A 24,269-nucleotide genomic window follows, 5' to 3' on the forward strand; every position below is an offset into this window, starting at 1 on the left:
GGGGGAGGGGAGGAGGCACACTCTAACCACTGCACCACCTGGGGGTTCCTCACGAGAAAGCGGGGTGGAGGAGAGGGGGCACACTCTAACCACTGCACCACCTGGGGGTTCCTCACAAGAAAGGGGGGGGGAGGGGAGGAGGCACACTCTAACCACTGCACCACCTGGGGGTTCCTCACGAGAAAGCAGGGTATGCCAAATTCAGGAGACGCCCGCCATCCTTTCTGCTGAGCCAGCAGGGAAAGCTTCCCAGAAGAGGCCAGAGGATGTACTTGAGGGAGTCTTCAGGGCAGGGCTGAATTTAAAGGCTTGTGAGCGTGGAGTAGAGGGTGGAGAAGAGTCTAGGGAACAGGAGGAGCAGGGACATGGAAGCAGAGAGAGAATCACTGATGAACTGAGCAAGGAAGGACAGGGTGACAGGGACCAGCACACCAAGCAAAAGCCAGAACCGAAGTACCTCCTGTCAGTGCACCTGGGCTTGTCACAGAGGCGACTTTAACTCAGTCCCTGAAGGAATAACCTCACACAGTCAAAGGCAGAACCAACAGCCTCACTCATTCACACGCTTCATCTTCCTGCGAAAGCTTTCCTAGGTCAAACCACAAGTGCTAGATGTCAAAACACAGTCCTCTCTTCTCCTTTTCCTAGAAAGTAGAGCCAACAGGGAGAAACAGCTGTAGGAGGCGAAGATGTTACAAGATAATGTGAAGACTGTAGTCACAACTCATTGCTATGTGCCCATCACGTCAAAACTGAATCCTAGCTGAGCCTCTAGGAGGTTTCCAGAGGCTGTAAATCGCACGGAGGAGATCGCCATCTTCCCCGATGGAGCAGCTGGTAGATTCAAGCGGCTGATCTTTGGGAGGGCAGCGCGGCTCCTCAGACACCAGAGAACAAGGAAAAAAGACTGAGCAAGCATCGTATGTATGGAAATCTAAAATAGAGACAATTAGGACATGAACATCAAGCAGACTGAATGTGGGGTCTTAACTCCATGCTATAATCTTGACATATCTAGAATCCATGTGGAACTTTAAAGCTGTTATTTCTAGCAGCAAGGAGCTCTGATGGTGGCGGCTGCAGTGTCCCGCCACACAAGCACATACACACACGTGCACATGCACGTCAGCATTTACACATACACCACACACACAAGTGCACACCCATTCACACCCACATACAACACTCACACAAGCATATCCATGTCCACATGTATATACCTTGCACAAAAGTACGTAACCATGCACACACATGTAGCAGTTAAGCTAAGTGAATCGGAAATTGCCTGGATCAAGAGAATATAATCAGAGAAAATTCTATTAAAGGGAAAATTCTCTACCTGCACATTGTGAAAAAACAAGGAAAACATTCCCAAGTAAATGTTGACTTGTTCAACAGAACAAAGGTGTCAATTAGTGAGTAGATGTCAACATATTCTCGTTAAGGTCAGAGCATTAAACATTCTCTTGCTAACTCAAAATTAGTAAGAATATAGTCTTTAAAAAGGGAAAGAGCGTTGTAATAAACAAGATGTCTTGTGTAAATCTCACAATTCTTGTTAATATTTTCTTTTGCTTATGTTTTGGAAAAGTTCTCAGTCACTATGAGGATGTCCAAGTCGGGAGGGTGCTCGGCCATGAATTCTTCTCCTCTCACCTCTTAACTAGCTGAGCAGTTCATTGCATCACCTGGCACTTTCCTGTTGGCCAGAGAATGACAGAGCGCGCAGAGCGCGCAGCACGCGCGCGCACACACACACACTCGCGCGCGCGCGCGCTCACTTACTGCAGGACGCGCAGGTGAAGCACGCGTCGTGGTAGAGGTTCCCCATGGCCTGGCAGGCCTGGCCGGCCCCGAAGACGCCTTTGCTGCACTTCACACAGGCTCCTGCAGAGGCAAGGACACATCAGAGTCAGGAGGCGGCCCAGGGCCAACAATCGCAGAAAACCCATCTGTCGCACAACCAGCCCGATCCGGGGGTAGGCCCAGCAACGCCGTGTTTAGAAGAGCTGATCAAGGTCCACTTTTTTAATTAAGATTTTTTTAAATAGTGGTGTTAATTGTTAGTGAAAGTTTACAGAGACTTCGGGTTTCCATTCATTCATTATTTGCACTTTTCCTCCCTGCCCGTCCCTCCCCCCAGCTGGCTCTTCTCTTTAAAAAGTATAATTCTTCGTTTTACGACCTCTCCCCCTTCAACTCGCACTCTCGCTCGAAGTGTCAAAGTTCACAGGAAAAGTTAAAAAACTGCGACAGCTACAATACACCCAGAAAGTGTGCCATTTAGTCTTTACACACATGCAGCACCGAAATATATTGTCAGAACTTCTGATATGCTTCCTACCAACTAAAACTACCGAATCACCCTGGAGTCACACATCCCCGCCAGTTTCAGAAGCTTCATGACCAACAACCAAGTAAATAATTTGGGTCTTTTATAAGGTTCAAAGCTAAACGAAAATGTAAGAGTCAAAAAAGTCTCAGCTAAACGAAAATGTAAGAGTCAAAAAAGTCTCAAACAAACCACTGTTTCATAAAAAATGTAGCCTTCCTGAAGTAACAATGCTAACAGAATAAAACAGCCATTCTTCAGAAAGGGAAATAAAGTTACTCTTTAAAAGAGTTTATTTCTTAAGTCTGCTTTTCAAACCAAGTTTTTTCCCCCAAAAGTGGGGGAAGTGCACCGTTCCTGGAGGTACTGTAATACCAGATCGATGCGTGGAGTGGACGGAGCAAGCTCCTATTCCATCTCCTAGTTCCAAAAATCCATTTAATATATTGTCCTCGGATAGAGGACGTATCAGATATTAAACTGATAAGAACAGATACTACACTTGATCTTAGCCAAAAGGCCGAGAAGCGATACTGAAAGCTTAGTACTCGCCACAATCCTTCTCCCAGCACACATTTAACAGTCACGGTGAGAAGAATAAGTCTTCCCTATATCAAATTTTATTTTACTTCTTTGACAACACTATGCAAGTAGATAAGCTTTTGTGAAGATTTTTGTTCCCTATATTCTTATAAAGAATTTTTATATACATTTCTATGCCTTCAAGTCCAGGCCCAGCCGCTATGTTTATTTGCATGTTCCGCCCCTTTCCCTGCCCTCAGAGGCGTGGCTGCTGCGAGGGCTCCACCCTCGGGCAAGCCTCTGCATATTAAGTACACGCTGAGCAGTTAGCTCAGATGGACCAAGAAAGGAGCAGACCTCGTGGGAGGGTTAAGCGAGAGCTGATGGAGAGCAGTTCGGCTTCTGAACATAGCCACTAGGTGATCACCAGGAGGGCAAGAGGACCCAATGAGGTTGGATGATGGAACTGAACTCCAAGAGCCTGGAGTGCTGGCTGATACAAGGCTGCCAGGGATGGGCCTTAGGGTCTTGGGCAGGTTAAATAACCTCCATGGCCTCAGTTTACCCAGCTGACCAATAAAACATTGATGGCTAGCATGCCGGGTGGTTTTAGGACTGAGCTTGGTCTATAGTGACCCCTTATCCAGCAGAAGGTCCTCTGTCCTATCCTCACAGTCACTAAGGGACGAGAAGTGCCCAAGCTGAAGTGCCCACGCTGAGGAGAGGGCCTCCTCCCGGGGCTGAGAGAGAAGAGAGTGCGCCTTCCCATAAATCTGGACTTCTAGCTCACATTGAAGGCTGTAGTCTTTGATCCCCCAAACTACCTACCCACTTGTGTTCTTGGTGTCCCAGCAGCACTGAGTCCTACTTCCACGCTGAGTCCCCACACTGGCTGACTTGCCTTTTACAACAAGCAGTAAAGATCAGGGTGCAGCCAGAGGAGGTAGTGTTGACCCCTCACACCCAGGATGGGGTGGAGGGCCTGGTTCTGCTCAAGGACACACAGCAAGAACACCCAGACAGACACTGAGTGTTCCCACTAATTCTTATGTAAACACACACAACACACACACACACACACAGTCGGGGGTACCGGCGTGTGGGACAAGCAGCCAGCCTCGCCCACTCCTGACCTCAGGGGGAAATAGAAGCTGCCCCAGTGGATGTGCAGGCCCTCGGACAGCAGCCCCAGCGGCCTCCCTGCACTTCCTACCACTTTATCTCTCCACGTCAGGCCTTCCTTTCGGGCCTCGCCCTCACTCCTGCATCCTGGTCCTGCATTTTAACACCTCCGGGCTGCTGTCCTCTCTCTGCACTCCGGCCGGCCACTGAGACCAGATACAAAGCAAGGAAGGAAGCAACCACAGTAGGTCACAAAGCGAGGAAGAGGCCAAACCAGGAGGGAAGGATCTCCCTCCAGTGCCTGGCGGTAAAATGCACAGCAAAGGATCTGCTGCTCTTTCCCGCCCCCCATCCAGCTGCCACAATGGGGCCCCCGGCATGGCAGGGCAGAACTGGGGTTCTCAGGGACGGAACTTTTCCGATTAAATCGCCAGGCCCTTCTTCAGCGCTCCCCTGGTTACCAATAAAGCACACTGGCCATGTCTACCACCCTGGGAAACAGCAGATGTCAGACTCTAGGAAGTTCTTGCTCTACTATGGGGAGGTGAGATTATCAATGAGATGGACTCACACAGTGACTGCCCACTATCGAGCATGGCAGGCTGTGAGGGTGGCACGGGAAGGAGCTGGTTCCCATCTGCTGCTCACACGGCAGCTACGTGTCATACTGGACTCTGAGGCATCTGTCAGCAACAGCCACGGGCTTCTTCCAGTGGAGATCTCTCCTTTCTAAAGCTCAAGTTCTAGAAAAGCCCAGGAACCACCCAGGCTGGTAGAGAGAGCTGGACGATCTAAATAAACAGCCTCCGGCTAAGAGAGATGCATCCGACGGCAGGATTCTATCATCAGCACTAACACAGGAGAAGTCTCGTCTGTTTGCTGGGGTGACTGTTCCTGCCCCCCCATATATCTACAGCCCCCCATAAGGAGAGCAGGTCACTTCCTCGCCCCCCTGCACACTCAGGACACAGACTGCCCACCCTCTGGCTCCCCTCTTACCTGGTCCCCGACACTCAAGGCTGACTTTCCGCCTATTACTTCACTCACATGGTCACCCTCAGCCCACAAAGTTTCTTTTTTTTTTCTAATTAATGATTATACAGTTGCTCCTGAGTGAGGCAAACGGTCAAGTCCTCAGTCATGTGCTTCTGAGAAAAGAGCCGTGGAAAGCCCAACGGGGCAGAGTTCTACCCACGACATGTGCGGGGTGCCAGGAGTCAGGACCTGCTCCGTGATGGCCTTTCAGTAGCCTGTGAGAGTCCAGAGGGATTCACAAGCTACGAGCAGAGGTTCCTAACTCCCCAGAGGTGAGCACAGCGCTAGGCGACCATGGGAATCTGGCAGGCTCCAAATCACTGTGGTCGACACTGCTGTCATTTCAGCCCCGTCCATATCAGGCGTCACCAGCAAACCAGGTTCACCTACTTCTCTTCGTGCACAACCGTGCTCTTCAAACTCGACGGAACTTTGGGTCTTGGGCAGGTAAAAACATTCCTCAAGGGAATTATCAGCCGAACCCCAAAAGTGTATAAAAGCGAGGAGGAAAACCACTCTGGTTCCGGGGCACCCCTTGCCCACTGTGCCCCCTTCCCCTTGAGTCCTCCTCTCCTGGCCGTGGTCCCAGGAAGCCTATCTGCTGGGCAGCCACGAGGGGTGACTGAGCAGCGTGCACACGCCCCACCCCCCTCCAGCCCCCGCCAGGCCTGGCAATGCTCCACACGGAGACAGTGATTTCCAACTGGTGTTAAATTATCTCTCGCACATTCCAGGCCAATAAGCAATCTTGGTTTAGGGCCATGGGGCTGCCCAGCTCTCTTGCAAAGGCAGGATTTATGGGCGAGGAGGCTGGCCGGGCAGCGTGCACGCGAGGTGTGTCTGAGGCAGGATCTCGGCCTCCCAGACGGCAGGCCCACAGCTCAGAGGCTCCAGACACATCCACTGTCAGCCTAGGAGACGACCACGTCAGCACCTGCTGGTGTCCAGAGAGGTATTAAAGTGGCTTCTTAACCAAAAGTTTGGCAGTTCTAATGCACCAGCCTCTCCGTAGCCGAACAGTGTAGCCGTCTACCTCTACAAAGATTCACACACTTGAAATCTCTGTTACCCACAACACAGTCCTACTGTGTCCAGTGGCTATGAATCAGAATTGACCTGGTAGCAATGGGATGTGGGTTTCCTATACGCATTATCTGTACTTTTGGGGTTCCATTAAAGATAGTCACAAAGGGCTTATAAAACCACTTTTAATTGGTAATTAAAATACTGAATAAGTAATCCTGTGATGCACCAACTTGTTTTATCTCTGAATTAGGACCATGAATCAATGCTAATTACTATGCATCTTGGTCATTTTGATTGGAAGTGGCTCTAAACATGAAATTGCTACATGTAGTGATGTCTACCAAAAAATAGGGTGTTTTTTAAAGTGGACTTCTATGTCGATAATTCTAGACCGAAGTAGATTTATATGAAAAAAAATTCTCCAATATTTTCTGAAATGGTATTCACTTATGTTGTAACTTATGTTAGTTTCAGGGAGGGTTGTATATTTTGATTTAAAAACAAACACTTAGGGAGCTCTGGTGGCCTAGTGGCAAGACGCTGCACTGCAGTCACAGAGGTACGCGGTTCAAATCCACCAGATGCTCTGCTGGAGAAGGAGGAGGCAACCTCCTCCTGTACCAGTCAGATCTGATTTGACGGTACCCGTAAAAATAATACAATAAAAAAAATAAAATAAAAAATTTAAAAAAACACTTGACTTTGTAATTCCGTGTGTTGTTGTTGCTGTGTGGCTGACGCACAGCTGACCCTACAGCAGGTTTTCAGAGGCAGTTAATGGCCTGGAAGGAGATTGCCCATCCCTCTCCTGCAGAGCCGCTAGTGGATTCAAACCGTGTGCCTTCGGGACTACAGCACAGTTTCTTACCCCTAGGCCATCAAAGGTGCCTTATTCTGTATATGCTATATAATTTATAGCAGAGCAGTTTTAAGCCAGCCTCGTCACTTTTTTTTCCTAATGAATTGTGAAAATTTTATCATGACTGATATTTTAAGTATACCCTGAGAACATTACCAACCAGCTAGAATTCAAGCGAAGTGTAAACACCAAACATGCTGTAATGCTGCACAAGATAGGCTGTAATTTGCTGTTTTATCATCTGTATTTTGGTTAGAAGATGTTATTAAATCCAGATGTTAAGGGTTGGAAGAGCCAAATTTTATTTTTAGAACTAATGAATATAAATGGCGTTTTGCTTGATTTAAATAGCTTATTCCTTAAGGGAAAAAAAATAACAAAAACATTTAAAAGGTTGCCTCGGGCTAGCTACAAGGTTGTGGCTGGCACACCTCCCTCGGCCCTCAGGTGGCTTGCTTCTTGCCCCATGACGCAGGTGGGACTGTGGGAATGGCCCCACCCACTGGGCAGGTGCTGCGGGCACCTGGAATCTCATGGCCCTGAACCACTTTCCCACATTTGCTGTGCCTGCAGTGGGTGGAGGTGAGGGCCCAGGTGCAGTCAAGGGTCCTGGGGCTCCTGGGAGGAGGCAGGTCAGCTTGCAGGAGGAGGAGGAGGCAGGTACAGTGGCGGGAACTACCCCAGGCACAAGCTGAGCTGGGCCCTGTAAAATGCTACTGTTCTGGGAAACTTGGGCATCGACAAAGTTCTGTCGACAAAGTCCTTGTAGCAGAGCTGGGCCGGGAGCCTTCCTCCGAGCCTCGCTCCAAGCTCACAGCACATCCCAGGCGTGACTGGTGTCCGACTTTAACACTCAGACCACCACTTCTGCAGCAATCACAGAACCTCTGGGCAGGTGCCCCACCCTCTCTAGAGATGAAGGGTCTGTTTTGGGGTGAGGTCCTCTGGTGATTCTGAGGTGTGTCAAGCTGTGAACTGGGGCCGCATGCAGGTCACGTAACAAACTGCACCCAACCCGGCCCTCCGTGTCCCTGGCCTCTACCCTCTCCTGCACACCCCATGTCTGCACGTGAGATTGTCACCAAAGCCACAGCGGAAGTATTTAAGGCCGTTCTGGGCTGCGGGGCGATTGCACCAGCCTACTTCCTTCACTCTGAATCATACACAGCCTCAAAGGCAACCAGAGCCTCATGTCAGAGCCGTGGAAGGGGAAGCGGCTAGTGAAATTTCCCAATCTCTGCAAGCCTGAGCTGCACTTCTCACTGCTGTCCCTGGGGCCTGAATTTCAATTCCCCCAGCGATGTCAGTCTGGAGACTAAGGTGCACCTGATCCAGGCCACGTTATTGTTGCTGTTATGTGCCATTGAGTCACCTGCGATTCATAGCGACCCATGTACAAAAGCCCTAAACCCTGCTCTATGCTGTGCCAATCTCACTGTCTCCAACATATCTACCTGCATTATTCCAGTCACTGAGTCACTCCAACTTATAGAGAGCCTTCCTCTCCTGCTCTGTCCCTCCACCCTCCCAAGAATGACATCCTTCTCCAAGGACTGGTTCCTCTTTGCAACATGTCCAAAGTATGTCAGATGAAGCTTCAGAATCCTTGCCTCCAAGAAGTAGCCTGGCTTCACCCTGTCTAGGACGAACCTGTTTGTTTTCTTAGCAGTCCATGGTATATTCAATACTCTTCTCCGGCACCACAGCTCAAAGGCATCAATTCTCTTTCTATCATCCCTAGTGATTGTCCAGCTCTCTGACACAAGTGATTGCAAAGACCATGGCCTGTATCAGACACACGTTAGTCTCCAGAGTGACACCATTACTCTTCAGTTCTTTAGAGAGGTACCTAACAGCAGACTCTCCCATCGCAATACGTCTTTTAATTTCCTGGCTGCTGTTGCCAAGAGTGTTGAGTCTTCTCAATTATGTGTTATGTGTCAGAAAGCTGGACATACTTTGGGCAAGTTGCAGAAAGTGACCAGTCCTTGGAGATGGACATCAAGCTTGGGAGAGTGGAGGGACCGCACAAGAGAGGAAGAGCCCTAGATGAGATGGATTGATTCAGTAACTGGGATAATGGGGGTAGGAGCATCAAAGACAATAAAGTTGGCACAGGACAGGAGCAGGGTTCAGGGTTGTTGTACACAGGGTCACTATGAGTCGCGGGCAACTCGACGGCACATAACAACAACTCTGTACTCCCAGAGGAAAAAGAAGTTTGAACTATCACCCAGCAGGTCCTGCAGCCCCATCACCAAACCTTACATCAAGCCTGTTTACAGCCTCAGGAAGCCCACTGGAGGGTCGGCGATGAGTCAGTTTATATATGCCATATTTCAATATGGGTCGGTGTTTTTTCATAAACCAGTAACTCCTTAGGAAAGGACGCTGAGGTAATGTTTTTAGAAATCTGTAAAACTAAACCCAGAGCTATTGAGTTAATCCCAACTCATTCAACCCTCCAGAAGAGAGCAGGACTGCCCTGGGTTCCCAGAGGCTGTCATCTCAACAGACGCAGACTACCTCACTTTATGAAGCGGTAAGTGGATTCAAACCACCAACCTTTTGGTTAGCAGCTAAGTGTCTAACCACTGAACTACCAGAGCTGAGAGTGGAGGGGAAATTCTTGTACTCTCTCTCCAATTCCCAAACAGACAGCCCTTCTTTCCCGCTCCTTCCTCTGGGAGTCTTAGCCGGCTTCCTGCAACCACAGGCTGTCCGGACTGCCAGCTGCCACCCCAGACAGCACCACCACCCACAGTTTTCTCCAGAGAAGTAACTGAAGCTCTCAAGAAACACACTTTGTTTGGTTCTGCCCTTTACCCTGGGAGACAGCCTGGGCAAACTGCTCTATTGCTGTTTGTCTAAACCGTCCCATGTTCAGAGGAGGGGCTCCAGTGCAGACAGGTCTGCTGAGAGCAGGAGAGAGGCTGCAGACAAAACCTGGCACACGGGTGCTTATAGGACGGATGGGAGGGGACATGGGGGGATGTATCAAAACTGATGCTTTATCAGCTTGACGCCTACTGGGAATGTGACGGGGCAAACTGCTAGTCTCTTTCTTAGAAAGGCACCGCTTTTTAAGACTACCTGGGCTGCTGGGCATCTGGACCATCAGTGCACACACAGACATGGCTTTCCTAGAGATTCTCAAAGAACCAGCACCGCTTGCAGGGAGGGGCCTGACCACTCACCTGTCTGCAGGAAGAGCACAGAGGGATTTGCACCCGAAATGTGCTGATGCCAAGGGTGCAAGAGGGAACGCTGGGCTGGGGTAAGGTGAAGAGAGATGTAGTGTGTGTCATGGAGCCAGAACCGACCCATAGCTGACCCCTCCAACCCCTCCAGTGGGTTCTCAGAGGCACTTAGATCACCTGGGAGGGGATGGCCCACCTTTCTCCCACAGAGCAGCTGGTGGATTCAAACCAGGTACCTTTGAGCTGGCAGCACAATTCCTTACCACTCGGCCACCAGAGCTCCCTGGGCGGAGACAAGGAGAGTCAAGGTTCAGGACTTCGGTGTCTGTTTTGGAGTGAGGAGTGGTGGGTGGTGGGGAGAAGGGAGGAAACCAGCGGGAAGAGGACCTAGTTTTGTTTTTCACAGGCTCAATCTGGCTGCTGCCTGGGTTAGACCTTCAGGAAGAGTAGGCTGTAGGCTGGACAAGAACAGCTTTGTCACCACCGGCACTGGCCAACACGTCCCCATGGGTGCTCCCTGTGACTGGTCAAGAGGCAGGGACTTTGGCTCAGCAAAAAGATGCTGGAAGGGAGGAGCTGAAGGACATTGGTTTGTCCATCAGACGCTGGAAGACCAGATCCAAAGTCCACGTTCTACAATAAATTGTCTTAAATTAGAGCCTGGTTGTTCCTGCAAAAATAAGACAGTAACTGGGGTGATGCACCAGCTAAGTGTAGGAAGCCTTTCTTTTTTTTTTTTCCAATTTTTATTATTTTGTGTGTCTGTGTACCGTCAAATCAGATCTGACTGGTACAGGAGGAGATTGTCCCTCCTTTCCCAGCAGAGCATCTGGTGGATTCGAACCATGCACCTCTGGGATTGCAGTGCAGCTTCTTGCCACTAGGCCACCAGAGCTCCCCTGAAGGAGGCCTTTCTAACCAAAAGGTAAGGTTTCATCTTCACTGGCTTTGTGAACATCCCAAGAGGATTCTCAGGGTCTTAACTTTTACTAAAGCTTCTTGTTCTACAACAAGGCTCATTTTTATTTGCTCAGATTCCTAAAAATTACATTTTCTATACAAAGGGAGGGGAGGTCTTGACAGTGACTAACCCAAGTAAAATGATGAATAACATTACTTACTATTCTTTTTGCAAGTTTGTATTTTTGAGTCCTGGTGGCAAACATATGAAATTTTGGGCTGCTAACTCAAAGGGTAGCAGTTCAAATCCACCAGCCTCCCCAGGGCAGAAGGCTGTGACAGTGTGCTTCTGGAAGATTCCAGCCGTGGAAACCTTATTTCTACTCTGTCCTCTGGAGTGGCTGGGAGTCACGATCTGATTTGGGTTTTCTCCATCTTGGGCCACCCTGGCTCCTTTGGTCAGAGCCCTGCCCCCACTCCTACACCCTTCACGTCCACTGTCAGGTGAACAGCTAGTGGCTGGTACGGGACGTGGGTAGAGGAACTGCCGGCTCCCATCCATTCACTGCTTCGAAGAGTGACTGACATGACTGGCCAACAAGGGGCTTCTGTTTCGGTCCCCGCCGCCTGAGCAGTTTAAAGCCTCAGCCACACAATCGGGCCTTTAGGAGCAGCCTGGAAAGCCACCTCCCACAGTGTCCCCAACTTGGCAGCCTGCTAACGTGTCTGCAGGGACGCTACTCCTGGACAAGGGCTGGAGAGGCTGGTCACAGGGCAGGACCCAGCAGGCCTGGCACCCCATGTCCCCGATGAACCTAACCAGGAAGAACTTTCCTCCCACATTTCATTCCAGGAAACATTGGTCTCTTACTTCTCCTCAAACCACCAGGAGGAACCTCTGGTGGCCTAGTGATAAGAAACTGCACTGCAATCCCACAGGCATGAGGTTTGAATCCAGCTGCTCCGCATTCTCCTCCCGGTGCAATTTACAGCCTCTGAAAACCCTCTGGAGGGTCAGCTATGGGTCAGGTCTGACTCAACGGCAAATAATTAACTTGAAGATGCTTCAAATGCTCTGCCTGCACTTCTTGCACCACAAGTGTTTTTAAGGGATGAGAAATCGGCTCACCCAAGGTATATTCCCCCCGTGTGGCAATGTTCGTCAAAGGCCGTGGACAGCACCTGCGCCTGTCAGCTCCCAGCATGCACCTGGCAGGTGCACACGGGCTACAACTCTGGAGGTGTGTGTATGGCGCGTCCATCCATCACTGTAACAATGTCCCCATCCAAGCACCAAGACTTGAGTTCCCTCCTACCTCCTAGCCAGAAGGGGCTCTGATGGCACAGTCTGTAGGGAGCTGCGTGGCTAACCCAAAGGAGGTGTACCTCTCTGAGGGTTCGAATCCACCAATGGCTTCTCAGAAGAAAGATGGACAAGCTCCTTCCATGCAATTTACAGCACCTGAAAAGCCATTGGCAGATCAGCTAAGAGTCCAGCTCTACGGCAATGGGTTTGAGGAGTTTGGGCTGTTATTTTTAGAAAGCCTTCTGGCCTAGGCCATCCATTCTACAAACAATTATTGGGCATCTACTGTGTGCCAGGCGCTGCCCTACGCCCTAATGGAAGAAACAAGACCAAAGGAATCAGAAAGAAGGCTACTCCCAAGGAGCTCACATCATTCCAGGAGGGAGAGCTGGGTCTGTGTACGTCAGGACGCCTCATCAAGGACTTCCTATTCATGGCGACCGATGTGTGTCAGACAGAACTGGGCTCCACTGGATTTTCCATGGCTGACTTTTCAGAAGTGGATCACTACGACTTTGCTTCTGGAGGGACTCAAATTACTCGTTTTTCCAATTTAACAGCAAAGCATTTTAACTATTTTGCAATATCTGTTGTTGTTGTTGAGTATCGTTGAGTCAGAGCCCACCCACACTGACCCTCCAGTAGGTTTTCAGAAGTGGTTAATCGCACAGGAGAAAACTGCCCATGCTTCTCCCGTGGAAGATCCCACTGGTGGACTCGAACCACATGCTTTTGGGATTGCAGCGTTGCTTCTTGCCACTGGGACACAAAAGCTCCCTTTGCAACAGCAGGTGAAAAAGAAATAAATTTTATTCTTTTGTGTGTGTGTACCATCAAATTGGATCTGACTGGTACAGGAGGAGATTGCCCCTCCTTCTCCAGCACAGCATCTGGTGGATTTGAACCACATTCTTCTGGGATTGCAGTGCAGCTTCTTGCGACTAGGCCACCAGAGCTCCCTGGTGAAAAGAAATAAGTTAAAAAAAAATAATAATAGCAGGTGAGAGAATGAATTATTGGAATATGGAACTATTTTTGCTGGGTGTGGTGAGTGTCCCAGGTGGGTGAAGGGTCTAAGGTAGGGGATTAGAAGAAGGGGAAAAAAAAAGAAGAAGGGCCAAGTGAGAGCCATGGACCCCTCTCGCTCACTTGGGGTTCATGCCCACAACCCCAGCATCATGGTTCCACAGCCCTATCTTGCAGGAAACCGTCTGGAGACTCCTCCAGCCCGTACGTGGTGTGGCCAAGATGCCCTTCACCTCCAAATGAGGCCAATCTCAGTTCTCCCCAAGGCACGAGGGTTCTCCAAGCTTATGGAATCTGGAGGACCAGCAGCTCCCTCCTGAATCAAGCCCACCTGCTACAAGTGCTGTCGTCCAAGTCCTTGCCCAACAAGCTAATTCTTCAGCTCTGACAGTGAGGACCTGGCAAACTTCATCAGCACAGGGCCAAGTCAGCCACCACCTGGCGCAGGTTCAGATGAAGTTATGCTTGTGGTGTCCTGTTTCCCAGGCCACTACAGCTGAGCAAATGGTGTCACTGCCACGAAAACGACGCACGTTTTTATTCTAACTGCAGAACATGAATACACACCCTGATTGGCTTATTCAATAGATAAGAAACAGGAATGTCTACAAATGAGTTTTGTTAATCTGAGTATGATCATTAATGCGGCATGTTTGAAGTCCTTCCTTTTCTTATTTCTTAAGGTCAAGTTGAGAGAGCTTCATTTTCTTTCCCAAATGAGTATAGTTTCATGAGTAAAGTTAATGATGACCAAAGGCTCTTGGAGTCACGTTAGTGGAGAGCCGACCCCACCAAGGGACCTGCCCAGCCAGGTCCAACAACAGCTTGCTGTCCAGCATGTGTCACTGTAACTGTGGGTGGCACCAGGCCAGCGTGGTCATGAGGGGACAGTGTCCACATTCCTGCCTGAGAGCTGAGGTCTGAGGTCTGAATAAAGTCTACGTCTAATGGATGACAGTGAAATGAGGTCTTTCAGGTTGGGAAGTAACAAATAGCCCCAGGATAGAAGAAGCCAGCGGTCAGCAACACCCCTGTCCACGGGACACTCCAATCCTCGTAGACGCCCAGGGCAAAGCTCTGACTTCCCTCCTAACTCGAGATCTGCCTGACCACAGTGTGAATGGTAGAACATGAGGTAGCTCGGCCCACAGCTAACGGGACAGTAACTGATCTGCTGCTGTCAGCTGCTGTTAAGCTGACTATGGCTCACGGCGACCCTATGAACAACAGGCCAGAACCTTGCCCTGTCCCGTGCCATCCTCATGACCCCCACCAAGCTCACGTCCATGGCTGCAGGCACCATGCCAACCCTTCTCATCAAAGATCTTCCTCTTTCCCTGACCTTCTGCTTCTCCAAGCAAAACAGCAACTACCTGCTGAAACATTTGAGATGCTTAAAAGAAAGTTCTCATCAGCACAGGTAAAGCTCTCCACTCTGAGCAGTGCAGAGCAAACACAACACTAACTCCACTGCTGTCATGCAGACTCCAACCCACTGGGACCTCCCTGGACACAGGAGAACTGCCTCCCAGACATCCCAAGGCTGTCGATCTTTGCAGAAGCTGACCGCCTCATCTTCCTCCAAGGGCAAGCAGGTAGAACCTTCTTCAGTACAAGGGCTTCCCAGACCACGGGTGGTACAGAAGCCCAGTCCTCTCCTCCCCTGTCCACCACCTCCCTCCTCCCACTTCCCTGCCGTCACCCCTTCATAAATTACTTGTAGTTGAACCTTTGTCTCCGCGTTTGCTTCTAGGAAGCCCAACCTAACCCTGGAACTTCAGGAATCTTCGTAAGCTCAGTTATGAGCCCCTCGAGGCAGTCGTCCGAGAAATCAAGCCCAGCCCACTACCATTATCAGTTGTTCTGTGCCCACAGCTGACCCCGCAGCGGGTTTTGTCCAAGGCAGTAAATCTCATGGGAAGAGACTGCCCATCCTTCTCCTGTGGAACAGCTGGTGAACCCGAACCTCTTGCCTTTGGGATTGCAGCACGGCTTCTTTCCACTAGGCCACCAGAGCTCCCTCGTCCATCTACTCAACTCCAATCACATCCACCCTGCAGGACAGAGTGAGGAGTGCTTCTAAGGCTGTAAGAACTTCTCATCTGGTTTCCAAGGCGATAAATCTTTATGGAAGCAGACTGCTCATCTCTCCTGCTCAGTTGACTGGGTTTGAACTGCAGACCTACAGGTTAGCAGACGGATGCTTTAACTCCAGCACCACCAGGGCTGCAAGAGGCAGCAAGGGGCAGGACAAGAAGAGCACTCAAGGAATCTTGAAGCCTCATCTGCTACTCACCCCCTGGTTATGAAACCTTTGAGATGTCTCATCACTGCTCCAAGGGACAATTTCTGTAACTGTGTAACTGAAAGCAGTGAGCTGGCTTACTGGTTCCCTAGAAGTTTTCCGAGGCTGGTTTTTAATCTTTTTCTTTGGGTGGACTTGAACTTCCAACCTTTTGCCTAGCAGTCAAATGTGTTAACAATTTGCACCATCAGCGCAATACCACTCTACAGAGTGATGGAAATGCATGGGTGACTCTCCGCCTTGTGGGACCCAGGTCTTAGGGAGCACAGAGCAGAAACACAGAGGCTAAAACTGGAGAAGCACAGTTGCGGCACAACAAGCCAATTCAAAGGTGTGCCTGCTGCCAGGGATGTGCCCGTGTTCCTTTGTTTTATGTGACTGATACACACACACACACACACACACACACACACATATACATACATACATACATACATATACACACATACATATATAAATAGTTTCCATTTCACCAATTTTCATGTGTATAGTTCAGTAATCTTGGTTGTACGCATCATGTTATGAAGACATCATTATTACAAATATCCAAATTACTGCATCATCCTCCCAGCTCAGTGCCCCAGAAGCAATACCAGTGGGTGTCAATGTAACACATTTTAAGCCATGTCCCTGTGTGTCTGATTTAACACATGAGCACCATGTGGCCCAGTGGCCCGTCACTCTTCCCCACTTGTTTCTAAGGCAAGCCTGCCTTTCTACAGACATTTTCACACCCTCCCCAAAGGCTTCTCCACTCTTGGCTGGCTTCCCCTACAAGCAAACATGGGAAATGCTTCAAGTTCAAGTGACACACGGCCTGGCCCGTCACACACACACACACACACACACACACAGAGTGCACAGGTCCTGCCTCTGACCACCGTCCCCCTCAGAGCCACGTCTACTCCCAGCCAGTGGCCCCCAAATCTCTGCAGGCTCACAGCACGGAAAAGGAAATGGAACGACAATTCACACAGGACGGCCAGTTCTCACAAGATGAGGGCACCCAGGGCAGAAAAGCAGAGCCAGGGGGCCCCTCTGCTCCGCCCCAAAGTGTCCACGTGGAGCCTGCGTCATGATCTCCCTGCCGCCTGCACCTCGTTGTACTGTTGCTGTCCACAGGGCTGCCTCGAAATGCCTCTTTACCCAAATGTATCACTGGGGAGCAATGAGAGCAAAGCAGGTGGATGGGGGCAGGAAGGACAGGTAACAATTCAGCAGATGCAAACTCCCCAGCTCAATGCCCCAGCCCAGCTCCTGGGGTGAGCCCTCACTGTCACATGAGCAGCCGCTGAAAGGAAATCTACACGCTCACGGGGCCAGGAGCGCTGCAGGGCAGGGAAGCGGCTGTGCTCCAGCCAGAGGGGGCACCGAGGGTCCGAACTCAAATAAGTGTTATCAGTGTGGACGGCCCTGGCTGCTCGGCTGGGAGTCCTCACCGGAGGAGGGGGTGCCCTGTTCACTGTTGCTGTTAGCAGCCGCCAAGGTGGCCCCAGCTTGAAGCAGTTCCTCACACGATGGAATGAGGAATGCTCAGGTCCTGCATCACCCTGATTACCAGGCTGGGAACGGCCGGCTGGGATCCAAAGGGTGCCACCGGCTGATGCCTGGAGGTCGACTGCCAGGCCTTGCTGCCTAGCCATCTTAGTCTGGCCGCTCTGCTGGGGCCGGTTTCAGTATCACAACAGCAAGCAGGCATCCGCTGGCAGGTCAGCGCTGGGCATGAGGTGCATGGCTGGCCACCGAATCCTCGTGAAAGCGGAGAAGCTGACACTGAGTCACCACCCCTTCCAGAGCCTTGTCTACCAGGTCCTCTCAAAATTCCATCCCTGCACACCCACAGGACATCCACATCCCTTCCTCTTGAATGGCACTGTCATCTCAGGCCTCCCCAGCTTGCTACATGCCACAAGCATGCATTTTGGGGTTGGAGGAGGCGGAGGCCCCCCCCAGTATTTGGACTGACTTCCAGCAAGAGTGGAACCCGCCCTTGCTCCCCCGGGACGGGGACGGCCCGTGATAGAGGACAGTTCAAACACAGAACAAAACAGAAGTGGAAACAACTGGGCCAGGTCTAAGCTCTCTTGACTCTCAAGATGTAAAAATAGCCTGGCTGCGGATCCCAAAGTCCTTATGAAATGTTCACATGTGACCCGAAGAGTCTGTCCAGCTGGTTTCCCTGGGACAGGAGAGTGGGAAACAACCTGAGTCCACATGAACCTTGGCAACTGGACGACCTTGCCGGTGACCGGTCCTGGAGACACTGGTGGCCTGTTCTGTCTCAGGGGAGGGTTTCTGTCCAGGTAGCCAGATGGCTCTGAGCACTTTCATTCGGTATTCAGTTCTCAGCACCTTCCTGCACTCAGCCTAGCATTTCCTGACCCTCAGACCCAGGCACCCTGGCTGCCCCTAAGACGCAAAGCTGAACCTCCAGTGAGTTTTCAGAGGCTTTAAGTTGCATTACTGGACAAACAGGCAGCATCATGATGGGTGGAGAGGTGACTGAAACTGTCAACAACTTCATCTTGCTTGGATCCACAATTAACACCCTTGGTGCCAGTAGTTAGGAAATAAGGAGTCCTACTGCACTGGAAAAATCTGTGTTTAGGGACCTCTCCAAATTACTGAGGAGTAATGATGTCAGTTTGAACACTAAGGTGTGTCTGATTGAGGCCATAGTCTTTCCAGTTACTTACTATGTATCTGAGAGCTGGACAATGAGTAAGGATGATAGAAAAAGGATGGACGCCTTTGAGCTATCCCGACGGCCAGAAGAACGAACAGATATGTCTTGGAGAGAGTGCAGCTGGAGTGCTCTTTGGAAGCAAGAATGAGGAGGCTTCACCTCACATACTTTGAGCATGTTGCTAGGAGGGGGCTATTCCTTGGAGACGGACACGATGCTGGGAAGGATGGAGGGTTGGCAAAGAGCCTCAACCAGGTGGACTGGCAAGGTGACGGCTGCAATAGGCTCTTGTGTGTCAGGAAGTGTGAGGATGGTGCAGGACAGGACTAGGTTCAGATCTTTTCTTCATAAGGTCCCTATGAGTTGTGCTCAACTCGATGGCACTTAACAACAACAATAACAACAAAAATTGCATGGGAGAAGACTGCCCATCTTTCTCCCCCAAGGCAGATTTGAGGGATGTATACCTTTGCACCTTCCTATCCACTAGGCCACCAAAGCCCCTAAAATCCCCCTGGCCACTGCGATTTTAGAAGCTGAGAGGCAACCTAGCACAATGGCCAAGATTTCAGACTCAGACACCCAACAGTCTGGGTTCGAGCTCACCAAAGCTACCTGGCAAACATATGAGGCAGGTTACTACACTTCTGTGTAAGACCAGCTTTCTCTCTCTGTAAAACAAGGATAATAAAGTGAGGCCGTCAGGAGGAAGACGCACACTGATATAAGTGAGATGCTTACCAGAGGTGTACGGTTTGAATCCACCAGATGCTCTGCTGGAGAAGGAGGGACAATCTCCTCCTGTACTAGTCAGAGCTGATTTGACTGAACATGCTCAAAAACTAATAAATAAAACTTAAAAAAAAAAAAGTAAGATGGTTAGAAAGGTGCCCGCCACATAGGATGTACTCAATTAAGTTTAGCAAAATCCTGCATCATAACCTCAGCTACAAATCCTTTCTCTCTCTTGCTTTAAACTCTAAACTGAAACCCAAGCGTCCTTCCAACAGGCACCCATGAAGCCCACACTATGTGGGTGCTGGGGACAGAGAAGCACAAGACCAGTCCTCACAACGGCAGGTTCAGGCCACATAACCACCAAATGACTAGGCCTGAGACCCAGCACCACAGAGGACCCCACTGGGGCCACCAGAGGAGGCCTGGGTTGTTCTGGCAAAAGGGAGGAGGCTGAACCCACAGATCGGCGCTCCAGCTGTCCCTCCCTCCCATTAAGATGCCAAGTTTAACGAGAACAAGAGCCTTGTAAGGGGTTGAGGGCCTCGTAATATCAGCAGCTCACCACATCTAATAGTTTCCTCCAGGGGAACTTTACTCCCTTCCAATCTCACTTTAATTACACGCACTCCCTGGAGCTAATTAGCCTCCAGCTCAGAAGACGATTCTACACTTAACCATAGAGTCAAGAAAGGCAGCTCACGGCGCAACCTGCACCTCCAGTGGGCCCTGGCCAGCCCTCTGCCACCTGAAAACTCTGCAGAAAATCTAAGTACTGATGATTCTAAGGGCGGCTGGCTGTGTTTTGTTCAGAGCATCTCAAGAGAAAACTATTACCATCTGCCCTGGAAAATGTAACTGTAACTAAAGGGGGGGGGGGGGAAGAGGTTGCTTTAATTCCACAAAGGTCTAGGAGAGGGATGGAAGGCTAGGATTTGGGGTTCCCTAGCTTTCCCGGGTCTCTACTACTCACAGTAATACTGCCCAGTCCCTTGTCACATAAAATCCAGGCATCTAATGGAGCCCACTGCCAGTCAGACCTTTAGACCAGGAAAAGCCCTCGGAGGTCACCCTGGCTCGGCAAAGGTGGTGAGGGCCACCTGTCTGACATCACCTCTTGCACTGTTACATTATCAGGCCCAGAGCACTTGGTGTCCTAACTCCCAAATGACAGTTCGTCTCCTATATGCAAGGCATAATTAATACACGTTAAAAAAAAAAGGAACTGGGCTTCTTCAAACCTCTGGCACGCATGGCCACGTCAGGGACTGGTTTCATGCTCTGAGTTATTAATGGAAAGTAGAGAAGGACCGGATGGAAAAAACAAGAAATTCTTTCCTGGCTACAGAGGAACAAAGCAGAGAAGCAAACCACCCCAGGAGCCGGGGGACCCCAGAGAGAACATGTGACGTGAGGAGGCAGATGTCGTGAGAAGCTGATGTCAGGATCCCCAGGGTACAGCCCACGGGACACCCGGCCACAGGAGGGAGGACAGACAGGCCTGAGCGGCCACTAGGGAAGGTCAGGCTAGGACCCCTGCACTTGGGAGGAACTGAGCATGCTCAGAGGGCAGCAAGGGGCTGGTGCGTTGGGAGGGAGGCCCGTTCGTGTCCTCCTGCTGCGGTTGTTAGGAACCACTGAGGCACTCCGAGTGACCCCCGGTACAAGAGAATTAAATTCTGCCTGATTCTGTGCCATTTTCACAATCTCCCCCTTCAACTGTACGCAATCTCTAAATAAAGATAACTCTCAAGAGAACTGGGCAATGACTAAGGATGACAGAAGAAGAACTGATACCTTTGAGCTGTGGTTCAACATACCATGGACCACAAAGAGAATAAACAGGCCTGTCCTAGAGAGAGTGAAACCAAGTTTCTCTTTGGAGGCTAGGATTCTGAAGCGCCAGCTCACATACTTTGGGCACGTGGCCAGAAGGGACCGATCCTTGGAGAAGGACATCATGCTCAGAAGGGTGAAGGGACAGCACAGGAGAGGAAGACCCAGGAAGACATGGATTGATACAATAACTGGGGCAATGGGGGTAGGTGCGTCAGAGTCAGTGAGACTGGCTAAGGAGAGGGCAGGCTTCAGAGCTGTTAAACAGAGTCGCTATGAATCTCAGGAGACTCAACGGCACATAACACCACCACCAAGTCAAACTGGCATCTCGCACAATACATTAAACGTGGGTATTAGCTGAAAGCACCAACGCTGTTTACATTTTAGATTTCATACTATGTCATGGAATAGAGGAGGGAAGAAAACAAAGCTATCTGCTATATGAATACACACATAACCTCAACTCACTGCTGTCAAGCCAGAGCCAGTTCAGAGCTGACCCTGCGGCGGGTTTCCAGAGGCTGTAAATCACACGGGAGGAGGCTGCCCATCTTTCTCCTGCAGAGCAGCCGTGGATTTTAACTACCTGCCTGTAAGGTGGGCAGCACAACTGCTTCACTACTAGGTCACCAGACCTTCTGTACATACACATGTATATATATACATGAATGCAGGTAAAATATATAAAAACAAGGACGAAACACTCTAATAATTATAGTCCTTGTTTTGACAACTAGTCATGGTCCCACAATCTTAGCTGCCCTGAGGTCAGGGGCTTTGCAGGTCCCATGACCAGTTCAAGTATCTTCTGAGTGGGGCAGGGCCCTGGGGATGGAACCAGACCAGGCTCTGCACTAAACGTGGGATATTGATTATTTAACTTATTTGGCTCGTCCACTTTAGGTTATTGTTGCTGGGTGCCATAGAGTGGAGTATGGCTCATAGTGACCCTAAGAACAAAAGATCTGAACCCTGTTCTACCCTGTGCCATTCTCACACTTCCTGACACACAAGAGCCCACGGCAGCAGTTACCGTATAAAGCCACCTGCATCCAACCACTTTACATCGCAGGATCTAATATTCTGTCCACTCTACTGATGAAGAAACTCAAGCTCAGGAATTGAATTTATCATCCACTGTCTTTCAAGGAGTTCTGGGACTTGAACTTGGACCTGTCAGTTTCTGTGCTCACAAATCTACCCAGCATTGCCAAAAGGCTTCCCAAGTACAGCTTTGAAAAGGGACCTCTCCAAAGTACTGAAGAGCAATGGTGTCTCTCTCTGGAGACTAAGGTGTGTTTGATACAGGCCATGGTCTTCACAATCACTTGTTATGCATCAGAGAGTTGGACAATGACTAAGGAGGATAGAAGGAGAATCGATGCCTTTGAGCTGCGGTGCTGGAGAAGAGTATTGAGGGTACCATGGACTGCTAAGAAAACAGATTCGTCCTGGAGAGGGTTAAACCGGGTGGCTCCTTGGAGGCAAGGATTCTGAGGCTCCGTCTAACATAGTCTGGATATGTTGTAAGGAGGGACCAGTCCTTGGAGAAGGACATCATGCTTGGTAGGGTGGAGGGACGGCACAGGAGGGGAAGGCCCTCTATGAGGTGGACTGATTCAGTGACTGGGGTAATCGGGAGGGGAGTGTCAGAGGCAGTGTGATTGACAAAGGACAGAGAAGAGTTTAGGGCCATTGTACATAGGGTTGCTATGAGTCGCAAGTGACTCGACGGCACATAACAACAAAGCATTAAAGTTCACTGATACCTGTACCAGTCAGATCTGATTTGACGGTACATTCACACAAAAATAATAAAATAAAGTTCACCGATAGACATTTTTAAAAGCTACAAAAGCACGTCCTGTGAAATGCTAGTCTCCATCCCTTCCCGCCCCTGTTACTCTGCAAGTGTCCTTCCGGGTGCACTGCATAGAAACCCCTCTCCCTGCCCGTAGTGGCACACTCTCCACCTGCTCTCCGCTGAGCAGTGTGTCTTGGCAGCTGTCCCACATCAGCACGGGTCCACTGGCCTGGTGTTGCCCCTGGGTGGCTGTGCTCTCAGTCGAGGAAGCAGCCCTAATGTTGGCCTTTTAGAAGGTGCCCACCCACAAGGTGCAAGTGCAGCCGTAGGAGGAATCCAGAGGAGCGGGGCTGTGGGGCTGGGGCTTCATGCCAGGCAGACGTTGCCTGGTTACCCTCTGCCTCCCTCATCTGTCCACTGACGTGCTAGACCAGATCAGGGGCTCCCGACACAGCTGTCACTTCCTTCTTTAGATCTGGTATCGTCTTAGAGATTCATCTCCCCAACAGACTTTTATTGAGGTGCAACACAACTCAAATGAAAACCCCATGGGATAGAATAGAACCACCAGATGCTCTGCCGGAGAAGGAGGCACGATATCCTCCTGTACCAGTCAGATCTGATTTGACGGTACACGCATACAAAATAATAATAAAAAAAAAATTAAAAAAAAAAAAAAATAGAACATAAGCCATGAACAAACAGGTTTAGCCTGGAGAGGGTGAAACCACGCTGCTCCTTGGAGGCAAAGATTCTGAAGCTCTCTCTGTCTCACATACTTTGGGCATGTTGCCAGGAGGGACCAGTCCTTGGAGAGGGACATCACACTTAGGAGGGTGGAGGGAGAGTGCAGAGAGGAAGACCATCGATGAGATAGATTGACTCAGTAACTGGGGTTATGGGGGTGAGTGTGTCAGAAACAAGGCTGGCTCGGGGCAGAGCAGGACTCAGAGCTGGTGTCCATAGCATCACTATGAGTCACAAGCGACTCAACAGCACATAACAACGGGTTTTCTTAACTGAGATCTTTATAGGAACAGACTGACAGGTCGTTTTGCTTGCAAAGCCACTAGGAGATTTGAACCATCCACCTTGCCATTAGCAGCCAAGCACTCAGCCTTTGCAACATCAGCACTTCTTTCTCAACACACTCGGAAGGATCTCATTGCCACCCAGTCAGAAGCTACTTCTAGAGGGTTCTCAGAGGCTGTAAATCCCATAGGAGACTGCTCATCTATCTTCAAAGGAGCCACTGGTGGATTCGAACTACCAGCGAGGCACTGTGTTTGGTTTAGCGGAACAACTCTCTAGAGACGACACCACCGGGCTCCTTCCCCAACACACTCCCTGTCTCCAAATTGGCACCCAACATTTCATTATTCCAGCTTGATCATTAGTATATACTAGTTTTGCTGTCTCGTGTGCTTGGAAATAACCTCCTGATGAATATCTGAAAAAGTACGCCCATGTTTGCATACCAGTGAGTGAGCAATTGGAAACGTCCTGAACATTATGGGGGACTTGCCAGAGAGATCAAAGCAGTGGAATTGTTGTTGGTATTGTTGGAGGCAG

General features: G+C 50.0%; 1 protein-coding gene across 1 annotated transcript in view; it reads right to left on the reverse strand.

Annotated features, from left to right (window-relative positions):
• The window catches only part of LIMD1 (LIM domains containing 1), a 50,888-nt gene that overhangs the window by 21,043 nt on the left and 5,576 nt on the right, over positions 1 to 24,269 (reverse strand). The window contains exon 2 of the mRNA XM_006892969.1: positions 1,786 to 1,887. Coding sequence (XP_006893031.1) covers positions 1,786 to 1,887 — 102 coding nt within the window. The remainder of the gene's footprint in view (positions 1 to 1,785; positions 1,888 to 24,269) is intronic.

The sequence above is a fragment of the Elephantulus edwardii genome, unplaced genomic scaffold (genome assembly GCF_000299155.1).
Source record: "Elephantulus edwardii isolate Elephantulus edwardi_28Jun2011 unplaced genomic scaffold, EleEdw1.0 scaffold00121, whole genome shotgun sequence".
Classification (NCBI taxonomy): Eukaryota; Metazoa; Chordata; class Mammalia; order Macroscelidea; family Macroscelididae; genus Elephantulus; species Elephantulus edwardii.